This window comes from Vanessa cardui, chromosome 1, assembly GCF_905220365.1.
Source record: "Vanessa cardui chromosome 1, ilVanCard2.1, whole genome shotgun sequence".
Taxonomy (NCBI): domain Eukaryota; kingdom Metazoa; phylum Arthropoda; class Insecta; order Lepidoptera; family Nymphalidae; genus Vanessa; species Vanessa cardui.
In genome coordinates, this window is record NC_061123.1 from 5,804,856 (window position 1) to 5,828,536 (window position 23,681).

At 32.4% G+C, this 23,681-nt stretch overlaps 1 protein-coding gene across 4 annotated transcripts in view; it reads right to left on the reverse strand.

Moving 5' to 3' along the window:
* The window catches only part of LOC124533557, a 57,725-nt gene that overhangs the window by 16,629 nt on the left and 17,415 nt on the right, over nt 1-23,681 (reverse strand). Inside the window, exons 1-10 of one of the 4 annotated variants that reach the window (XM_047108920.1) lie at nt 15,824-15,955; nt 15,228-15,683; nt 14,737-15,008; nt 14,003-14,153; nt 9,370-9,720; nt 8,911-9,069; nt 8,465-8,648; nt 5,740-5,889; nt 2,073-2,188; nt 293-467 (exon numbers count right to left, since the gene is read on the reverse strand). In XM_047108920.1, coding sequence (XP_046964876.1) covers nt 293-467; nt 2,073-2,188; nt 5,740-5,889; nt 8,465-8,648; nt 8,911-9,069; nt 9,370-9,460 — 875 coding nt within the window. In that variant the 5' untranslated portion in view covers nt 9,461-9,720; nt 14,003-14,153; nt 14,737-15,008; nt 15,228-15,683; nt 15,824-15,955. Of the gene's footprint in view, nt 1-292; nt 468-2,072; nt 2,189-5,739; nt 5,890-8,464; nt 8,649-8,910; nt 9,070-9,369; nt 9,721-14,002; nt 14,154-14,736; nt 15,009-15,227; nt 15,684-15,823; nt 15,962-23,681 lie in introns of those variants that run through there. The other 3 variants (XM_047108938.1, XM_047108930.1, XM_047108946.1) reach the window with 3 other exon arrangements.

A 23,681-nucleotide genomic window follows, 5' to 3' on the forward strand; every position in this document is an offset into this window, starting at 1 on the left:
ATGTAAACACACTATATGTATATTTTGTTATTTATTTATGAATATGCTTTTTATATATGTTGTTTAAACGAGATATTAGTTTATTCGGGTATTGGAGATTTCTCTTAAATAATTGCAACCTTAGTAAGAATAAATTAGCAAAAAATCGTGTAAGCTTAAATTATGGTTTGATATTTCTTGATGAAGACAGCAAAAAAAAAAAACATAGTTTCATATTTATAATAACTAAGCGATAATTCTATATGATACAAAAGTTTGTTACGAGTTTTTAATAAATAATATAGGTACTTACTTTCTAGGCAGCAGTATCGAGGAGAAAATAATCTTGACTCGCGTGTGCACTGAATTTGTCGCAAATAGATAGCGACATCGTCGATGAGGAGGGTACAACCCCGGATACCCTGGACTCGCCAAAACACACGAGCCGACGCCCCGGCATGACACATCTTGGTATAACCAGTCGCAATCTAACAAACAAATAACCATACATACATTAATTTTAAAACATAAACTTAATTTAGACGTATGATAATATACATAATTTTTATGTCATTAAAATAATTAACTTTTGATTTTAGTGTTTTGATGTATGTCATTAGTTCTGAAAATACTTTTCAGAAATATCATATTTCAGTCTTTATGGATGCATTTCTTGGCAAATGTTATTTTGTCAAAAAATATTGAATACTTCACTATTTCGTCCGCAATGCGTAATACGATAGCAAACTTCTACTGTATTAAGAATTAGTAATAAAGTTAAACATTATTTATTTTAAATACATATATGTATTGGACAGTGGTTATATCTCGTAATTCTTAAAGCCTTATTGCTCGTTCAAACTCAGTGAAGCACAGAAATGTATGTGTTTAATTTGTGTACATAATTCGTTTCGTGCTTAGCGGTAAAGAATACATCGTGAGGAAACCTGCATGTCTCGGATATCCACCGATACTCGACCCACAAACATTTTTTATGACTTTTAGAATAAATACGACATTTCGTGTATTATTATTAGGTTAATAATAATTGACTGCGAAAGTCTTAACCGAGTTGTAATGGTTGGGTCGTTTTCAATAATGGAGTACAAAACAACTCATACGCACTAAAAGGTAAAATGAAATTCAATAAAGACTTAAACTACCTTTACCGAAAATACTAACTAAAAATAAAATCGTCAAAATGTCAAATAAACGTGTAAACCAAATAGTCGGTATAAATTGAAATGTGTTTTCGAATTGAGCAGAAAGTACCAGACCGTAACAGGACGTGAACTAATGTATAAAGACTTTGAAAAGTGTATCCGAACACAGGCGAACGTGGGAAAAATGCATACTCTCAACTTAGAGGAAACAATTTTCTCTGTTCGAACTAGCGACGCCGTTACATAATCATATGCAATTTAAGTGTTCAACGCGAGCGACGCCGGAGATAAAATATCACTGTACTTTATAAAAGTGCATCATTATGAAAAATAATAATGTTTATAAACTACATCGCGTATTATCGATGACATTCTAGAATATTCTAGAAGTTTATGAAAGCGGCATCGTCTACATTGCAATTTTTATGATGTACTTTCATTTCAACTCAATACTCAGCTCAACAAACAAACGTATTTATAATATTATTTAGAATTAATATAGTTTCTATTTAACCTAAACTGCCACTTCTATTCGAGCGTAAATGCTAGTATACCTGTACTAAAACGGGCATATAAATTGTGTATTTATCCAAGCTATATTTTTTCATGATATTTTTAGTCAAATTAAATGGGAAAAATGAAATAAGTTTTTAGATGACCAGCCATCACTTACCCGAACGTTGTAAAAAACCTAAACTCGTATATTGTAAATAAGCCGGCGAGCTGCGTTTTATGATTGCTTTCACTTTCGGTATAGATATGAAAGTTAAAAAATTATTGGTTTCCCAAGACCCTATGTGAGAACAAAGAGTATTTCTTTTTCAAAGTGACCATTGTTAATTCAATATCGTGTTCTATCTCTTATTTCTCACCTAAGGTTATATATCTTGTCTCTTTCTAATATATTTTTTTAAAAACGTGACAACTTACCTGTCTGCGGAATTCTAGATCCTCCTCTTGGGTGAAATCCCACTCCTTGCGTGTTGCTCAGAGATGTAAAGCTGAAGAACGCGAGAAACTGTGATCGTACTGTTTTTTCTGTTATCCTGTCAAAGAAAAACTTAATGTTTACAAATAAAATATACTTCTGAGTATTGAGAGCCATTCCACAGATACTAAAATACGCTGGGACGGCAATACAATTCGACTTAGGATTAACCGGGAGTTAACGAGACAACAGAGCCGAGTTATGAACTCAATATATTCACATCTATTGCCTGATAAGCTAGCATTTGGACAACTTGGTACTTTTTTTATGTTATAGATTGGCGGACAAGCATATGAGCCACCTGATGGTAAGTGGTCACCATCACCCATAGACAATGACGCTGTAAGAAATATTAACTATTCCTTACATCGCCAATGTGCCACCAACCTTGGGAACTAAGATGTTATGTCCCTTGTGCCTGTAGTTACACTGGCTCACTCACCCTTCGAACCGGAACACAACAATACTGAGTACTGTTATTTGATTGATTAATTTTTAGGTCTTAATAACATATGTAATTTATGGTCTGAAGAATTCATAATATGTCGCAGGAAAGGAAGATTAGCTATCAAGAAGCATATGACAGATGGTGACGTGGGCTATGGAATATTGTATAATCAATAAACGATAACCCAGCTATCGATTTGTTGTATTATTTCGTTACCATGAACCAAACAATCTTGCCGGTTTTCCATCATACATATTAGATTAAGAAATAATAATTTGCAAATTGCCGTCTGCATATTAGTAATTTGAATCAATATTGTTTGTTATTTGTTATGATAAAGAGCAGGCGTGTGGAATTGAACCTATCTACTATTCTGAGAATTACTATTGCCAGTGAATAGATGATTTGTCAATAATTGATTCGACGTTAACCTTTATTTTCAGATCTGATTTCTGCACTTATTTACCGATGGTAATATGTTTTGTCCACGCAAACAAGCTTCTTGGACCGAGCGCGTGTGTATATTTAATTTGTAAAACTGATCTCTGCTTCACTATTGAACTTTATGGGATGTGACTCAACAATGCTTCAAATCAATTACTAGTCCCAAAAGGGTAGTGTTTCACTAAGCGTCGACGGTCACAAATACAATTTCGTCTTTGTCGAGAAACGACAATGTCGGACCCAACTGTCGACATTCTGTAAGAACAAATTCAAAACTTTTCGGTATATTCGTTTGTCAAATGATTAGAAGTTATATAATGTATTAATATCAATGAATACGGCTTATAGTGTACTATTATATAAAACTATGAATATTTTATAACACTAAATTTATAATTACTATATTTAATTGAAACCTTTTAGATAAATACATTATATGATTTTTTTTATCTGTACATGTAATAAAATTGTAGTTTCTAGTTGTAATATTAAAATAACCGACACATAAATTTGCTTGTCTGTTTGTTTGTTCTGTTGTTGACTGGATGGATTTTCACGGCACTTTCACTATCAGATAGGAAATGTAATAAGAAGTAACTTAAGCTACAACAATATTATTTTATGCAATTCAAATGAGCATGAAGTCGTGGGCTAAGCTAGTTGTAAAATAATAACATGTATCGTCATTGTACGCGCGGTGAAAATTTTTCACAGATAATGAATAACTTTTTAAAATACAATACAAAAATATATTAATATATAATTTATTAATCAAGAAAATGAGAAGTGCCTTTCGAAAGAAAATAATACATCGATATAATTGTATATCGACTTATTTTTTTTTGTTTATTACTTTACATGAGAATGTCATGTAAAGTAAAGTAAAGTAACAGACTGTAAGTTTCCCACTGCTAGGCTAAAGCCTCCTCTGCCATTAAGAAGATGGTTTGGAACATATTCCACCACGCTGTTCCAATGTCATATATATCAATGGAAATTTGAATCATTTTAGCTGCCTAAATCAAAATTTTAATGTTACATCAGAACATTCGTTTGGTAGCGAACGTTTCTTTTTTTGGAATACGGATTAGCGATAGGTTTTAAAATACGGATACAGCTGTCGATCATGCCGCACGTTTATACTGCAGTAATAACCCTACCTACACATAGACATAAGCTTATAAGCTCACTAACATGCTATAGAAAGTCTCGGGACGGTTGTAAAATAAAATATATTTTGACCTAAATTTTATTAATTTTCCTGTAATAAATAGACCGGTACGAAAGTGTATATAATTGTGTCACTAAATGAGCTTCAAATGGAATTTTATAATATAACTGTGCAGTCTGTAGACGGCTTATTTAATGAGAACCGTCGCAGAGGAAGACGTAAAAATGCTTAAAAAGAATGACAAATGAAAATGAATACCTAAGATGGCAGCAATTTATTTCAAATTGACGACCTCCGTGGTCGAGTAGTGTGTACACCGGTTTTCATGGGTACGCCACTCCGAGGTCCCGGGTTCGATTCCCGGCCGAGACAATGTAGAAAATTCATTAGTTTTCTATGTTGTCTTGGGCTGGGTCTATGAGGTACCGTCTTTACTTCTGATTTTCCATAACACAAGTGCTTTAGCTACTTACATTGGAATCAGAGTTATGTCAGAGTATCACCTCGAATGTGATGTTGTCCAATATTTATTTTTTTATTCAAATTCAGATAATATAATAGTCTTTCATTTCCTGATAATGAGTATTCTGATCATTCGACACAGGTTTCCATATAATTCGTTGACATTAATATGATACGTGCACCAATAGCGAGAACGCACTAGTTTAATTTCGAAGGTTAAACGTTGTCTGTGTTAAAATAGTTCGTATCATTGTCCTGTTGAATTATAAATGACACTTGTAATATTTTGTACAACAACTAATGGGCGTAAGTGCCTATATATAGGATGAGCACCACTCACAAGTCCCAATTATAAATATGCCTACAATTTTAGTGGGAACTGTATTAAACCATACATTATGATCACTAAAAACATACAAATGAATAATTAACATTTAAGCGGGATGTACGTAATTTAACTGTTGTTGACATTTCCTTTGTAGAATTAACGTTATGTTCATTATTGTTAATATCTATTTTAATTGTATTGTTGACGTCACGAAAACTACTTGTATCTTTATAATTATAATTCCGGTCTCTAATTTTTCTCCTTCAATTTTGATGGTTTTTTTTTTAATGTTTTTAATGTGAGGTAATCTAAATGCAGTATAGCAATAGTTTAATCCAGTAGAAAACGAAAAAAATCTGATATCAGTATAAAGGTTTTCGACTATCCCAATAAATATGTTAACATTTAAAAAAAATGCCACTATGACGTAATGAAACATTTACTATAAACTAATTGACGCCGTTGATTTCGCTCGCGTTCTTGCAACCGCAAACCGCTCATTTGATATTTACAAAATTTCATCGAATTCATCAGAGTCACTGGTTTGCACAAAGCGTAGCTCATAGACAGGCAGGAGTTGCTAAAGATGTTATAACATTAGCATATATTCGAAATCTCAATGACGGGAAAATAAACATAATATCTTACCTATTGAAGGTATTCTAGAATACTGCAATATATTTCCAAATAAATATTTTCTAATGTTTTTGTATTCAGTACGTAATTCTATAGTTATTAATTAAAATAAGCTCGTACCTAAAATCAAGTACCGATGCTCCGTGATCAGCAAATAACACAACCGGTGGTGTGTATCTTTCATTAGCACCACAAAGTCTTGTCTGCGCCGCTCGTCCTGCGTCCGGCACTGCACCTGCGTCGCCCAGCTGCAGCCATCCGCCTACACAACTACACAAATACATACAACGGTTAATATCATAATATCAAACCTTAAGTATCCTTGTGAGAATCGGATTTAGGAAAAGATAGGGCAGGTTTAGTACTCATTTAAGCTAAATTCTTAACTACTGAAAACATACTGACAAAAAATGTCTAACAATATAACATGATATTTGTACAAAATATTGTTTTAATATGACCTCAAAACTGCATATGACATAGCTTGTAGTTCACAACAAATCGCCTAAAGATCAATAGACGTATAACTTATGCACAATTCTTGACTTATCTAATATATTCTTTTAAATCTAATATATTCTCTTAAATTCTCTTTAAATCGATTCACTAAAAAATATTCTTTATTTGCTTAAATAGGCGTATTGATTTAAATATTTTACTTCGATTTGCACAAAATCTGCTAAGTTATACTTTAAGCGCAGTTCCGTAAAGCAAGACAAAAAGTTAAAGCGCTTAAAGAGCTGAGTGTTACCAAAAATAATTTATTTAATAAATGGGATATTTACTTTGTTAAAAAACGTAGCAATGTTTTGTCGTTGTGAGATTTAGTTCTTTTCATGTTCGTATTTTTTCTACAACCGGATTGTAACAACGGACTTTGTATTCTGTAACTCTCTATTTACTCGGCTTTGATTTATGGACTTTGTGAACGCTGATCTCAGCAACCTTTGATGGAAATGGAATGGAACCAGGTTTTTTCATAAATTGTGGTTCAGTCGATACCTCGCTGCATACATAAATGGATTGCTGATATGCGATCAGCGTTGTTATTAAAAATGTAACATAAAAAGAACCTCATATGTTTGGTTATTTAATATTTTTTAGAACTTTGAAAGATGTGTCTTTTAGAGATCGAAAATCAAATATTTATGACTGTTAGTTCTTAAGTGTTAACGCTGGAATATGTTATTTGTTTGATCCTTACAACTTCAATATACTTAAAATCATGTATGTTAGTAAGTTTTAGTGTTTTAGAATCCACACTTGGAACTCGTTCGTTTAGAAGTTTTTCTAGCTTCTCGCTTAATTAAGAGAGTGCTTGTAAGAGCCTACTTGAATAAAGCATATTTCAATTTTACGTTGGTTTGGCCGTGACCCCTCTGGCTATTGTCAAATCTCGCTATTTGAAACATGCTTGACGCTGAGCTGTAAAGCTGAATAAATTCACATTGAAAATAAGCTTCACTTGAACTTTGTAAAAAATAACAAAGAATAATTACGTGGCCTGGTGCAAAAAGAACCAAAATATACGAACATGTTTTGGTGTTTTTCTATAATAATTAATGGTTTTTACGTAATATTATTAGAATCAGAAATGTTATTGTCATCAATTTTTTTTAAATAAGTTGATCCCTTAATAGAACAAATAAATTATTAATTAATTATTTGGTAAATGTGCTTCACATTCTACTCAAAAATGTACTTTACCCTTTGTAGTACTAAGCCAAGGAATTAATTATTGCTTGATTTTATTTCAGGTTGGAAAAGTTAATCGTCTTTAGGCAAAAATTCAATTGAATGAATTCACAGAAAGTATCACGCATACTATTGTCAACGTCATAATTCTCAGGTTAGAGCTTCATAACCTCTAACAAAGCAATTGCTTGAATAAGTCGCTGCTATATTAAAGTGGCATTGTTGTAAAGCGTGACGTTACTTTGAAATAAACATATGTATGGGTTCCCTTTCAGTTGTATGGCTACAATTTGCAGAAATGTATTGTATTGTTTTTTTATGCGGAATAATAATTGTTAAATGTACATTCGATATATTTTTGTATGAGTGCCACGTTTACATATAAGAGACAGGTGAGACCACTAACAATATTGGGCTGTTCTGGTGAAAAATTCTCAGTAGAAGACTTGTTTGGGAATTGACAGTCATTCTTGTACCTGGGAAAGCACGCAAAGTCGTTGGTCCCACACCTGAACTCTTTGTGCTCGTGATGGATTTGCGGTCTCATTGGATTATGAGAGTAAAGGATAGGAAAGTATATCTGTGTGTTACATATTAGTATATTTGTGTACTATAGTATTACGTATCGCATAATTACTTAGTCTCTTTTGAGAATGAGAACGTCAATTTGAAAGTGTAAACACTTTAATTTGGATGATTTCTTACTTTATCTTGCCCTTTAAGATACAATAAAATTAGTCTGACCGTGGTATAGTGAAAGTTAATTTTTAAATGTTTTTGGAAATACTATTTTCAAAATGATAATTGATTAGCAAGTCAGAAAAGTTGGAGTTGCGTTTGAAAGAGGAAGCTATTTTTAAATTTTATTTTACAAATGAGAATAACATTTAAATCCAGAGGAATATAATAAAACGGAGTAAAGTAATTTGTTTTAATTGAAGTGAGAAGAATCGAAATTTAAAAAAAAACTTACGTTTATTTCTCGACCGCTTTACTATTTTACCATCACTGCTTATCCTACCAAGTAATAACCCTACCTACTCTATTAATACTATTAAGGTATGAACTTTTAACAAAACGTTCAGCTTTGTTTTCAATTGTCGATGTACAAAATGGTAATGATTCAATATAAAAAGTTTTACATTCTTACCTTGAACCATTAAATCTCCCGACAGACACGAGACGATACAGTTGTATCTCCACTCTTTGACCCGCGTCAGGTTGCAGGATGTAGGAACACGCGCTGGGGCCCTCGATAGACGGAGATTTAATTTGCCCGAACGTTTTCCCCGACTTACTCTTGAGCACCCGCGAATCAATCGTAATGTTGCACACTATATGAAAAAAAAAGGAATTAGGCAAGATGAAGTATATACCAAACTTATAACACGGAGTATTTTTTATTATAATGTTAACAAATACGTATGGAAAAAATATACTCGAATAACTGGCATTATTTATTATCATACATTACATTGCGGTTACATTTCACAATTTAAATAAATCACTGACGTTTTGATTTGTTAAGCCAAATGTTTATTAATATTTTCTCGAAAAACACGTAAACTGCATTTCTTATTAATTAATAGTACTCACTATTAGAACAATATTGTTCTAGCCCGCATTGCGCACACCGACCAGGCGCAATATCGCCGCACGGGCACGCACCGTCCCGCACGCAACACGCACAGTCTTCGCCTTCCCCTCCGGGACACGCACAGCCTGATGATGACTGCGTCCATAGATCAACTTGGCCTAATGACAATAGATATTAACTTATAATCATTTGCTTAAAAATTGTGAAGCCGTAATTTATACACACTTACAGTAGCAGCGTGTCTGTACATATATGATTGTTTGTTTGTCATTGAATATGTGATACTGATTCATTTGGTTAGTGTTAATATCATTTGAGAACTTCAGTAATCTTCTCTAAGCACGTGAAATGTCGCAGGTTGTGGCGAAATTTTTAAGGAACAGTTTTATGTAAAATGACTCAGCGTAAGGGACGAATACTTCTATTTATGATTTTATAACTTCCGAAAAAATACTTACTACTTCCGTCGAGAAAAATTGGTGTCCAAGCAATTTGCGCGGAGACAGCGGCGCACGCGGCTATTATCAGAACCGCTGCGGCCTGCCGCATGATGCGCGCGGACAGTCACCGCGCTCGCGCCGCCCTACCGCGCCGCTTTCTCATTTGCCCCTACACCCCTTTCTCCCCCCACTCACGGACCACCAACGAAAACAGTAACAAACGGCCATGCCCCGATTTGCATGATTGTACAATCACTGAAAAGTAGTTTTTATTTCACTGCGCTTCTAGTTTATCGGGGTTTTATTGCGAATCCCCTTGATCCTCTGTTTTCCTGGTAATTCCGTTTTGCATTCCGACCAGAGGAACTTCTGTAACAAAATTCATTTATTTATTTATTGTTTTATTTTTGCATCTTCACAGACGAATCTTTGGTGTATCTTATCTTCGCACGGATGCAATACTCATATTAAGTATACTACAGCATGTCATTATAAGTTCAGAGGTTTTTGTTTTTCATTGTATATCTGTAATATCTTTGAAAATATTCATTTTAATTACATACTATACTACACATACACACACTATACAGAGGGCTATATTGATCTATATGAAATGCAAAATGTATTTAATGTCATTTAATGCACAAGGATCAATGCTGTATTGTTTAAAATCGCTTCGATAAGTCATTATTTTTCGTAAAACGTGGAAAAGTTTTTTCTTTAATACAATTAAAATATATCAATTTCACATTCATATCGTACATTATATTGAATTAACTTAGTTTATTTCGTTTATTATACTTTTCATAATTAATTTTATATTATATTCAACCTTTATACGTAAACAGATAGGTATAATAATTAAAATTTTAACCAAAATTAATTTCGAAACAAAATTAAATTAGTAATTAAAATAAGTATAATCAAATATGATCGTAAATCAAGTATTTCTGTTAATGAAGACCTCTCAACGAGTAAGTGCCTTCTCCAATTTTCTTCAATATTTCTTTATTAATTTCATCCACCCATCTTAATGGTTGTCTACCTCTTTTCCAATTCATTTTTAAGTCCAATTTCTTATTCATGCATGCAACGTACTCTGCCCAATCCTATTTTAATTTTAGTAATATCATAATGTTTATATCTAATAAGTAATAAAAGTATTTCGTTCAGAAAACAAAGTACTTCGTTCCATCGCTCATGGTCATGATAAAATATTTCGGTGAAGGATTTTTTCTTTTCAGTTTTTATTTGATAACAGATATTTGCGCCGGCTATTCATGGGTTAGCAACCGCCTAATAGTTAGCAGGGCTGTGTTCTGATTTGACTAAGTAGTAAGGCATTGGTTACGTTTAATATTTCTTACAGCGCGAATATCTATAGGCAATGGTGAAAACACACAATCACGAGGCAAATTTAGTTGTTCAAGCGAACATATAGGTAAATAAGAACCTATATAAAATCATCGTGATGGCGAAACTTTTCGGAAACATAGGTTTTTGAGCATCTTGGCGTTTTTATAGTCGAAGATCAAACATGTAAAAAATACGACACCACTTTTCCTGATACCGGACACTAAGGGCAACCCTTTTCCATATATGAACACGCGCTGCAAAAGACATGCCTATTATATGCCTCACGTGAACATGATGCTCAGGGTTCATCAATAGTATTATATTTCTCTTCTAAAACAAATATCTATGCTTTTGTATCAAATGACAAATATTCTTACAAATAAATAAATTTTAATTGCTTTTATTATTTATTGAGGAGTATATACTAATATGATTTTTTTTTATCTTTGATGTTTTTATTGTGATAATGAATAATAGATTTCGTTGTTAATGTCAACGCGTATATGACAATAATTCGTATACATAAATAACGAATGTGTGTGTGAGTTTAGGAAATAATACGAAGCTTATCAAAATGTATGCAAATATAATTTGATAAAATCTATAATTATATAGAATTAAGTAAAAAAGTTTAAAAAAAAGTCTTATTTTATAAAGAATTAGGAATGTGTGTTTGTACTTTATACTCAAATATTCTTATGTAATAGTGATCTCTCTCGTTTCATCTTTTCATCTCATCTCATATATAAATGCCGCTTTATAATACCTCCTTTTATAATTACCTCTTCTGTGTTATATAGGCAGTTTGACTAATTTGACCTATCATTCGTCGATTGTTTTTTTTTTGTTATTCTTATTGATTATGTATATTTTTCAATAAAAGTATTTAAATAAATAAATAAATTCTAGTCATTTAACGTGATAATAACAATTGATTAATTGGTTGTTTACTGACAGCACAACAAAACATTGTCAATTCCATTTGTCTATAAACCTTTTTGCTGGATTCTTCCATTCTCTTAATTTCTTGACGTTGTCGATAGTAGTTTGCGGACTTTATTGATTTGTTGGAAAATAGATTTAGTTTTTTGAGAATGTCAGCAAAGCAAAAAGGCACAAAGGGAAAAAGATTTTGCCGATTTTTGACAGTCATACAATATTTTGTAATAGCAACATTTAAAGAAAGGCTTTAATTAATCAGTAAAATTAAATAAATTTTTTGATGAATTCATCAAAATTTTCTTAATTTCCCTAACTTCGTATTACTAGGAATCGGTTCAAAAATATTTTTAATTTGATTGATAGTTAAATTTATTCGTGCATTCTCTTTACATTCTCAACTTGAATTAAATGGGGATAATAACAAAAAAATGAAATAAAAAATAAAATAAAATTCACGTAATCAATTTAATATACCATAATGACGTCATCCCGCCACCAGCCACGTGTCACAATAACAATTATCAACAACAATAGAAATGGGCGCAGTGGCTTCCCGATGATACAACATTCGCTCGAACGCCGTCTGCACACGTGGCGCTCGAGTGGCAACAATTAATGCCGTTGAAAAATGGTTCGTTTCTCTTTTTCTCGAAGTGGTAGCAACAATTACCCTGACAATGTACATAAAAAAAATAGTTAATCTAGTCATTGATAGAGATTTCTACTCGAATCTTTTATGGGTAGTCTACTTATTTTAGACATTTAAAGTTACAGCATTATCTCCAAAAAGTTTGATTTCAATTTTAGAGTAGGAAGGTATGTCTTTATACGTGTATGTATATTCTTATGTGACTTTGTATATTGATGAAATATTAGGTTTAAGTGTTTATATCTCAGAAATAATTACACCTCATGTATGATAATATACAAATATAAACATTACTGTTAAACAACTTTTTATAAAAAAAAAACCGAGTCAGTAGTGTTCAGTAGCGTGGAGACTAAAACAAAATCCTTCTTTTTCAATCGATTCGGCACATTGATATAACAATTCTTAAGATACCTAGTTTTATTCAAAGTAAATAAACGACTTATTTGCATAAGATGCGAAGTTTTCCGACTCGAATCACGTAAATTAATTAACTTTGTAATTAAAAATCTGAAGACGAAATTTCTATCTCGCTGTTTTTCCAGTTACTGCGCTTTCCGTTAATTGTCGAAGTGAAAAGTTAAATCTCTTTTTGTGATTTGCATATATTAGGAATACAAGTCATAGCGTTTTATTAAAATATTTATTTACGGGTAATCGTTCAGGCGAGTCCCTTGATTTTAAGTGACTACGGTCATCAATGGACATTTGCAGAAACTGCTATTGCATTTTGGGCCTTTGGGTATGTGAGCTATCTGTATTAGCGCATATTGTGACTTGGAGGAAACATACAATCTGTAAGCTGGTTCCTTAGTTTGTAGTTATGTAGTAGAGAATATAACAAACAAAAGGATGTAGAAGAAAACCAAGTATTCAGATCTTTGGGATGATATATGAATAAATAATCAAAAGCACCTAACGTTAAACGAGTACATAAGACGTCTCGTATTATAAGGGTATTACATTTGAAACGTCGTTAGCTCCAACATTATATCAGCCAGAAAATAAGGGAAAATCACGAAGGGTCGGGTCTTTAGCATCAGTCGAAAATAAATCCAGTTGAACCCCGTTCGGCGAACAAACATAGCGGTCTGACAAGCAAAACGATTGATGACACCAAGCAAGTAAAAGCGATAATGTCTTATCTTAAACTTCAATATAGTACTACTATATACCAGCTATAATCGATAAGCAAAACTTGAATCAACTTCGTTTAATTGTACATGAGGACTTTCATTGAATTTGTAATCGAATTTAATCAATCCTTAAGCCGTTTGAATGAATGAAAACCATTTTGTGTCTCGAAATATATTTGCTTTATGACCATCAATGAAGAAAATAATTTAAGAAAAATCTTCATTAAATGACTTATTCATTTGATATTAAAAGATCTTAGATTGAAGTCTGTGATCGATATTAGTGTCTATTTCAAGTCTGAAGTGATTTTGTAATAAAATTGAAATCCTCTTCGATGATAGAGACGGCGTTTATTCGGCTTTTTGCTCTAGCTTCGTCAAAGGATATTGCGTGGGAATCAATTCAGGTGCCGGGGTAATATACCTTTCTCTGAATATTAATCTTTCATAAAATGCGATCATTTTATTCTGGTATTAAATCAATATTTCCGCAAGAATAATATTATGAGAAATTTTCGACTCGTCGTAAAGAAACCGATTTCTTATTCTAATATTTATGGAAACTAACTGTAAGATACCCGTTCATCTTGTGAGACGTAGCGATGTATTTGTTGTTCCGAGTCGGCACTGTAGCAGGACTCTACAAAAGGTTTTCGTCGAGGCCGGGCGCCGACAGCTACTTCACATGCACGGCGCATCAGAACTGTTGGTTGATTTACCTGTAACAATTATATTCTATTATTGGATTTCGATTTGAATGGATAAAATTGAAATGTATTACCGATATTTTTATTATTGATATAGATATGGCCTATAATTTTAAAATTGAACAAACAGTATTGTATATTATTTAAAAGTCAAATTATATCCTAGTTATTCCTATGGTAACGTTTATAAAGTAATAATCTCACCAAAATATTAATCGTATTTGAACGCTGTCAGGGTAAGGTCAAGAGTTCACAACAGCAATACTAAAATTTCAACTGAATCGGGTGAAAGTGATAAGTGAACGCATAAAAAACGAACAAAAACAAGCATTAATTAAACGTTTCTGTACCTACCGTCAACGAATAATAGGTAGCGCGAGGGTCGTGTAATGTAATTGCTTACAAAAAAACAACTATAGAATACGGACTCTGTGAATACACGTTCTTCCATTTTAAGCGTTCGTTTAAACCGGTATTAGAAAATAGATTCCAGCTTTGAATAATTATATGAAATTCAAGCAAAACGTAGATATTGAGCAGCATTATTCATGTGAAAACTAAAATTTAATAGGTACAAATTAGTTTCCTATTTCACCTGAAAATTTTCTCTTAAATTCAATCATCCAGTATATCCTCTAAGGCGACAGCGATTGGTTTTTTCTTTAACAAGCACGATTCTAACGTGCAGTTGCCATATCGTGGCACTTTCACAGGATCTTTCACTTTTATAGGCACCGGGTTGACTTCACACTCGATAGACACGTCACGAGGACATCGCATCAGAAAGTTAGCAGTTCCCAAAAGCTTCGAATGTTCCTGATCCTGCATTCCGTTTCGCTTGAATGCGGAGACTGGTAATTTGTTGACCTGCAATTTACAGTCAGCCTTAGTTTTTTTTTCTTTGATCTATTATGAATAATTTTCAAGTATCTATCGATTACTGGATGATTCATTTAATATTGAATAAGAGGCACTTGACAGGATAGTGCGCTATCATAAATCTAATATTAAAGACAACCCTTTCGTAAATTCATTAGTCACTGCCATGAGATGTCCTTTATAGACAAAATTGATTAATTAACGCACCAAAATGGGTCATCGCTTCTTAGAGACAGTAGCAGAGAGTTTCTTCATAGGTTTGACGGGTATTGCAAATGGGTAGTAGCTCCATGTTGCTGATTCCCAAGATTTACGAATATAGGATATTCCTCCACTCTCTCGAAAATTCAGATCTTGGATTCCATTTCTCTTAAATGCACTTGAGGGCATCGGGTTTACCTGTTGGCGGTATTTTCTGTAGTTACGTCTCAACATACATTAAGCCCGTTTATTCTTCTTTTTGACGGGCATAATCTCATGTGTAATTCTCGGAAATATTCTTCGGATGGGTTCAACGACAGTGTAAACGCAGCACTCCTTCGCTTCGTCACTGGCGCACAAGTACCGAGTTGCGCCTCTATAGCCGTAGATTTTATCCTGTAAACCGTTTCTACGGTACGCCGAGACCGGAAGTCTACCGTGACGCGTTGGAACATACCGTTCCTGAAACCAACAACTCAATAAATAACATCACTAACTTTGTTGTTGGTTTCAGAAATCCTAGTACATTTGTTATCATTCATGTTGCATAAATACATCAGTACATGGGGATATGTAGTATGAAAATAATAATGCAAACTTACGATGCGACCATCTTCGTAACGGTAGCAGGGGATGACGTATTTTGTCTTTATCGGTTTGCAGGGACTGTTACATGTGGGACAATACTCTTGAGATGAACAACACGTTTGTCGTCTTGAGGATTGGGGCGAACGAGGAGGTTTCGAACAATCGCTGCAACAATTATCGTTAGTAGCGTTTGTCTTTTTGTAACATTTTGTCTGTGGCTTTTCAACGTATATAACTTCTTTCCGACAACGTGGTAAGGATGCACAGCATATAGGTTGTGTTTCATAGCATTGTTCAGGAACACATGAATTGACGAGCATCGGCGTCACCGTAAAATTTTCCAATTCGTCGAAACAACAAGCCATTTAAGCGTTTTACAATTTTTGTCGTATTATTTATTTAATTATAATTTTTTTAGTAAAAATATCACTGAAATTTATACAACATACTGCGGTAAAAATAAAATTCAACCAGTCAAATCAAATTTAAATAAATTCTTATTTTTTATATCTTCTTTTTTTATTCACAGCCAGTATTATTTAAGTTTTATTTTTCATAAGTTTTAACTTATAACATTTTAGTACAACTTCGTTTGGAATCAAACTGTATATTATTTGATGTTTATTTATATAAGAAATAAACTTGCAGTTGGCATAGGATCTTAAAGAGCTGTTACAAAATTCCAAAGTAAAGCTCTCGGAAGCATTCGCAAACATTTGCAAGCGGCGCCTCCTTGTCGCCGCCGATTCGAAAATGCAATTTTCTCAATGCAAATCGAACGCCTCAGACAGATTTAATGCCTTTTACTTGCCGTTTCTGCTCATCATTTCCGGAGAGAATTCACGATTTCAAGATAGCCGCGTTTGTGGCATTCGGAGGATATTTGGCGAATTATCTTATTTAACCGTCTAGACGGTTTAGACCGACGAAATTAAATTTAAACCAAACGTTAAAATGGAAATCTGTACTATAAGTTGATTTATATTTCAAATTGAAAGGACTAGGTTGTATAATATGAGTAATTCTCATGTTCTACGACCTACTTAAAAGAATTACGGAATGCGAGTTTAAAGACATTTCGTATATTTATATAAGTTTTAGTTTGAACTAAATTCTTTTATCTCATGCGAGTCTTATTATCAATATTAAGGAAAAAATTGTTTATTTTTGTCACCCAAAATATTATTTAGTTTAGATAAAATTAAGTTTCATAATTTTACCTTTTTTTATAAATAATATAAAAACTATTTTTAAAATTAAATGCATGTTTTCAAATTGAGAGCGTAATATCGTTCATATACTTATATGGTTTTAAGTTAATATTTATTATACATTAAGCTATATTTGTATATAACATCAATATTGAACTAAATAAACTACAAGTCTTCTCCATAAAAATAATATACATTATGGTATGACAATGAACTAAAAATTTATCTATAATAATATGTATATTAAAAATTGATTTATTACATTATTAATAATTACTCAGCTTTATAATCAGGTAATCTTCAAGATCACGAATATATCAAGATATTCTACCGGGAAACACCATTTTTGGTATTGTTGTGTTCCGGTTTGCAGGATAAGTAATCCAGAGTAACTAAGGTACATGGAACATAACGTCATACTTCTCAAGGTCGGTTTTGTTGAGTAAGGAATAGTTAATGCGGTTAAAACTTCTATCAGCGCCAATTTCCATGGGCGGTGGTAACTACTTAACATCAGTTGGTATAAAATAAAAGATAAATAAAGTAAGATAAGTCATTTACCCATCGCAAAATATGTCTAAGGTAATCAATTCATCGTTTTTCCAATTCATTTATTTAAAATTTTGCGTAAATAAATTTTTTATCTGTTCTTTCATTAAAAACGAAAATTCTCTTCTACAGAAAATACATTATCTCGCCTGAATATAAATTCAGTTTATTGGCGAGTAAGTGCACATAATCCTTTTATAAATTCATGCACTCTACGCTACATCTCCATATACATAAAAATGGATGGTGGTGTATCTGTTTGGGATTAATAGACTTTGACACCGTTTAACCAATCACCCTGAAAATTGGCACATGCATGTATTTTCTCATAGCGAGCTTTTATAGTATCCACTTTGTTGTAACTAGCAGCTAGATTGCGCTGCGGAACATCAACTTCTTTGCCGTTCAACTGATCGCTAGGAAAATGGGTAAATAAGACGCGGCAACTTCATTCAAGAAGTATATTTACACGATTAGTTTTCATCCTCTTTGGTCGTATTAGGGCCTTCATAGGAAGATTAACAAAACTTCAGGTTTTATAAAGCTTATATCCTTTCTCGAGGATCAAAATTTTTCATATTAAATTTCATCAAATTCGAGTATTTCTTGTACTTTCTCATTCATAATATTATATCGAAGTCACTTACTATTTGTACAATGTACATAGTTCCGTTTAATTACACGAGTCTTTGGGGTTTTTTAATTGATTCTAACGACCCCTGACGTTCTCGCAGAGTAAGTTAATATGGACAAAGAAGACCGTGAATCTGTAAACTATTGCTGTTTATTGTGTTGCATGTTTTTTGCCCAAGAATAAAAATACTTTTAGCATAACCCCGGTACTATACGTAGGAGCAAACATCCATATCTTTGCTCTTTATATCAACAAATAAGGAAACATTGCGTGAGTATTGACAAACAGTTCCGGATACACTTCAATTTTATGGATTTTTAATGTATAATGCTAGATGGCATTTTTTTAAATATTGTATAGAAAGTAAATAGTAGTCTTTATTTAATCGTATATGTTTATCTCTAGCTCCCTGCACTAGCTCCCCACCTTTATTCTTATATGGGTCGAATCAAAACATTCATACTGAAGGACAAAAAAGAAAAATCTTATGTATTTAATTAGAAAGCAACTCGGGCGTACACGGAACCCGAGCAAGTGTATGTCCTCAGACATCCTAACAATTTGATGAATGGCTTAGGAATGCACAGAGGACAAACATTGTCATGTTTATATATATATATATATATTTGGGTACTTCCCGTTTGGTTCCATTTATATGTTAAGAAAAAAATTTAAAAGTTCTCTTATATGTGTTTCTTTGAATTGTATAGCTTTTGGCGTACCCTTTCTACTACTTGGATTTACAATTTATTCATCCTAATTATAGTTACATATCAACGTCCTAGGGTCAAAATGATTGAAATGCCGGTATTTCTAATGTTATTATGTACCTACATTGTCCTTAATTTAACAAAATCAATTCCCACGCTACCCTCTGAACTAAAATAGCGCGCATATAATATTGAACCATAAGTACTGACTGACACTATTTCATGTCATCGTTACAATGAAATGAGGCACACGATCGAATGACACAAAATGGTATCGAGTATAAAATGCGATGAGCGCGGGAAATGATACGATATTGTAACAAGACGCGTCATTTGTCAATAGAAGTGAGATTTAGTACACTTTTAGAGATCGCGTATAAACGGTCTATTTTTGTCGCTTACGTTATTTCGCTGAATTTGTATGTAAATATTAGCTTTTGTGGGGAATCTGTGTAATGAAGCATTATTAACATGAATTTATGTTATTTTCTGTAGTTTTTATGTCATGTTTCTTTATTCTGATAACATAGAAAATACTAGACAAACTTGTTAGCTTCTTCGTAGGCTTATCTCGGGAAAAACAAATTTTACTTAATCATAAATATCTAAATTTTGATCTTGCAGGTATTTTAATTTTTTATGAGTATATGAAATTTATTTTATTTTACAAACGAGATAGTGTTATTTGATTGATTTAAACGGTAAGTCGAAAGCATATACTTTTCTGTTCGCTTCAATCGGTTAAACATTACTAACATAGATTTATATGAAATAAACTTATTTTTATAGAATTTATCTGCTCATTATTAATGCTTATGTAATTAAATTATTTATACTAAGCTAGTAATTATATATAAATAAAAAAAAAACTGTTCAAATCAAGACTGCGTGGACGGGTGGCAAAAATGTGAGCAGCATTTAACGGTTAAACCGCAATTCCAATTTTCTTTGCAAAAAATGTATTGGAATTAGGTAGCATTTTAATAAAAAAAAAACTCTTATTAGATTTGAGAATTAAAGAAATTTAAATTTTAGCAACAAGTGCCATTACATTTATATTAACAAAAAAGAACAATTTCACTAGCGGCAGATAACAAAATCAACTCACGCCTTTATGAAGACAGTCTACAACAACACGTTTACAGAGACACCTTAAATTTATTCAACCAAACAAGCCAGCCTTCTTATCATCAATGAGGCAATAAGACTAGGAAAATCAGATTGCATAATTTAAATAAAACTAATTATAACGGATGAATCGCGTATATTAATTATTTTTAAACATCCCGACGTTTCGAGCACTTTGCAGTGTTCGTGGTCACGGGTAGACTAAGATGAAGAAAGATTTGAAGAACAAAGGAAATATTATTAACAACTACCGCCAACGATTTCTCAATTGATATCTTTACAGTTAGTGCCTTCTGCGTGCAACCGGAACGTTACTCAAGATATCAATTGAGAAATCGTTGGCGGTAGTTGTTAATAATATTTCCTTTGTTCTTCAAATAGACAAATGTCATCTTAGTCTACCCGTGACCACGAACACTGCAAAGTGCTCGAAACGTCGGGATGTTTAAAAATAATTAATATACGCGATTCATCCGTTATAATTAGTTTTATTTAAATGTGTAATAATCGCGAAAATTTAAGACAACATTACAGATTGCATAATGTTGTAAAAACTACGATAAATATTTGGTATGAAAGATAAACATAGTTTTAGATTGAATAGATATAAAAATACAAGGAAATCCCAACGATATTTTCCCGCTGGACGTTTACTCGATGAACATGAACGAAAGAAGAGATTAACAAGGATTACTATGATTAATTACAGCTTCTGTAGAGTTTAAATATTGAATATCGCTAAAAATCGTTAGTGCCAAATCCTACTCGGTTCCGAATACTACTCGCTTGGAATATAAATTAAAAATGTCAAATAGAAGTCCAACTGCTATTTTTTAAAATAAGAATGAAGATAAAGCGTAGTAATCACTCACTTTAGTAGTTTAGTTGGTGGTATGGCTGTAGAACCCCGTCTGGGTAGATTTTCTTTCATTGTTCATGTATTGTGTGGTATCTATCACACACAGTATTGTTGTGTTCCGATTTTCCGAAGGTTGGTGGAGCATTTTTTATAAAAAATATAAAAAAATCATCCTAACCAATTAACATAGACAGTGATGATTACCTACCATCAGGTGTGTCATTTGACTGTTCTCCTAACGAGGTTATAAAAAAAGTTAATTAAGAAAATTGCAATAATCTTAATCTTTTTATTCCTACGGGAAACAAAAAATACACTTAAAGCAAAAAAGCGAACAAAATATATTACCTTATTTCAACAAAGAATATAAAGTTCATTAATTGGTCCACTGGGTGCTATAGTACTCAACTTATGAGACGAAGAATTGCAATTCATAATTAAAAATAATTCTGTATAACTTTTTTAGACACTTGATCTAAATTAAGCGTCTAAAAAACTTTTGCAGTATTTAAATATCGTGCAGGATTTATTCTTTTTCATTTTTGCTAAATGATTTTACAATTTAAAAAGATTGGACAAAATTCTTCTTAAATGTATTGTCATCATTTTTTACGGAGTTTTAATAATCTGTGATTATAAATCGATAACTTTATTAATAATTGATTTTTGATGACGTCATTATGATTTTTTTATGACAATTAAAGCTCAGTACATAGGAGGTTGAGCATTTGTATGAAACTTGCAATATAGTATAGTAGGACACAAATTAGATGTAGCATCGGAAAATGAAATGGAATGAAATTAAAACCGATTACTGCCGATTTATACAACCAATAGAAATGGCTCCCTATCGCGCCATTCGACGCTATTCGTCGCTATAGATTTACGTGTCAAAGAAAGCAAGTGCATGTAAATCCACGTGTCAATTTGACGAATATTTATATTAGGTCATATGATATTACAAGTTATTACGTTTGTGCAAAGGTCATATTCGCATGAGAAATAAATATTGATAATTTGGTATAACGTACTCAATTCGGATGTGATCGGTTTTACAAATTTTGCCGATGCGACATCTAAGTTGTGTCGTACTATAATTCATTCATTTGCATTCATTCATTTCATTTATTTCATTCATAAATACTATAAGAAGTTCAATATGAAACAAGTAATTATCAAGTCAAGCTTTACGAGACAATGCTTCTGTATAAAATTTAATTAAAAAAAATCAGGAATTTGCGTAGGATCCCATAACAGATATCCAAAAAGAACAAATTTTAACATTTATGATGATGTTTCATAATCTGATGGAACGCCAAATTAGGCAGAAATAATTTACGTAGGTAGGTCTTACGTACTTGTCGAGGCATGCGAGTGTAAACTATACCAACCTCCAGATTCGGGGTTAAACTGATAATTTATAGGCTGAATAATCGGACAAAAAAATCCAATAAAAAAGTTAATGGACTGACCCTGGATCACGGGATCTCTGGCGTGTAAAGCTAGAGATGTACTCACGGGCAAACGTTCAGCCTACTTGTATTTTTATTAAATAGGTTTTATTTTTCCTATTTTCCAACAGTTTTGCAAATAGTTTTATGGGTTATATATGTAACAGTCGAGTTATCTCAGCGTGTTTTGTATGATAATTCGCAATACACAGGTGATGCATGATGCTATATATCAAATAACAAAACCACGAGGTGAGAAATGTAATTTTTGTTGATGTATAATGCATTTAAACTTTAAAAAATATTTCTTTTTATTTTTAACATCTTTATAACTGTTTTTTAATATATAATAATTACGTAATTCTAAATTCAAATTATAGAGTAAAGGTGTCACATTTCTAGTATATAGGTTTTTGTTGTGTAAAAAGTAAATATATCATGACTGTTTATAAATTAATAAACAGTCATGATATATTTACATTTTGGTGAATTTATTTATTTTAAATATCTGTTATACATTCTTAATTGTCAATAAGATACTTATAACTGATATTTTGATCTTATAATACCTAAATAATTATATGAATTTGATTGTACAAAACTGAGCAACATACATAAAATCGCTAACTATATCAAGAAAATTACGAAAATCTATGAGACAAAATATAGGTGATGAATACACTAGTATTAGGGTCATAAAATTCTGAGGGCACAAATGATAATATGCAATATAAAAGAATATCGTTATTATACCTTTATCAATGAAACCAATTTACATAATCCTCCTCATCGCCTCATCGCCATCGAAAATGTCTATTTATTTATTTAAGCATTTGTTAAACTTGCCAGATACATCAACAACAACAACAGCATCCTGTAAATTCCCACTGCTGGGCTAAAGGCCTCCTCTCCCTTTGAGGAGAAGGTTTGGAACATATTCCACCACGCTGTTCCAATGCAGGTTGGTGGAATACACATGTGGCAGAATTTTTATGAAATTTGTCTCATGCAGGTTTCCTCACGATGTTTTCCTTCACCGCTGAGCACGAGATGAATTATAAAGACAAATTAAGCACATGAATCAGCGGTGCTTGCCTGGGTTTGAACCCGCAATCATCGGTTAAGATGCAAGCGTTCTAACCACTGGGCCATCTCGACTCCAGATACATAGAAGGTGAAAATGTGTACACAGGAAAAAATAAGTTTAAAAGGTATACTTATCCCTAGAAGAGATTTATGTCATTACTAAACTGAAAATAATTTTGATAATAACTAGTTAACGTGGCTTCACATTTTATGTTTATATTTTATTGTTATTTATAAATAGTTT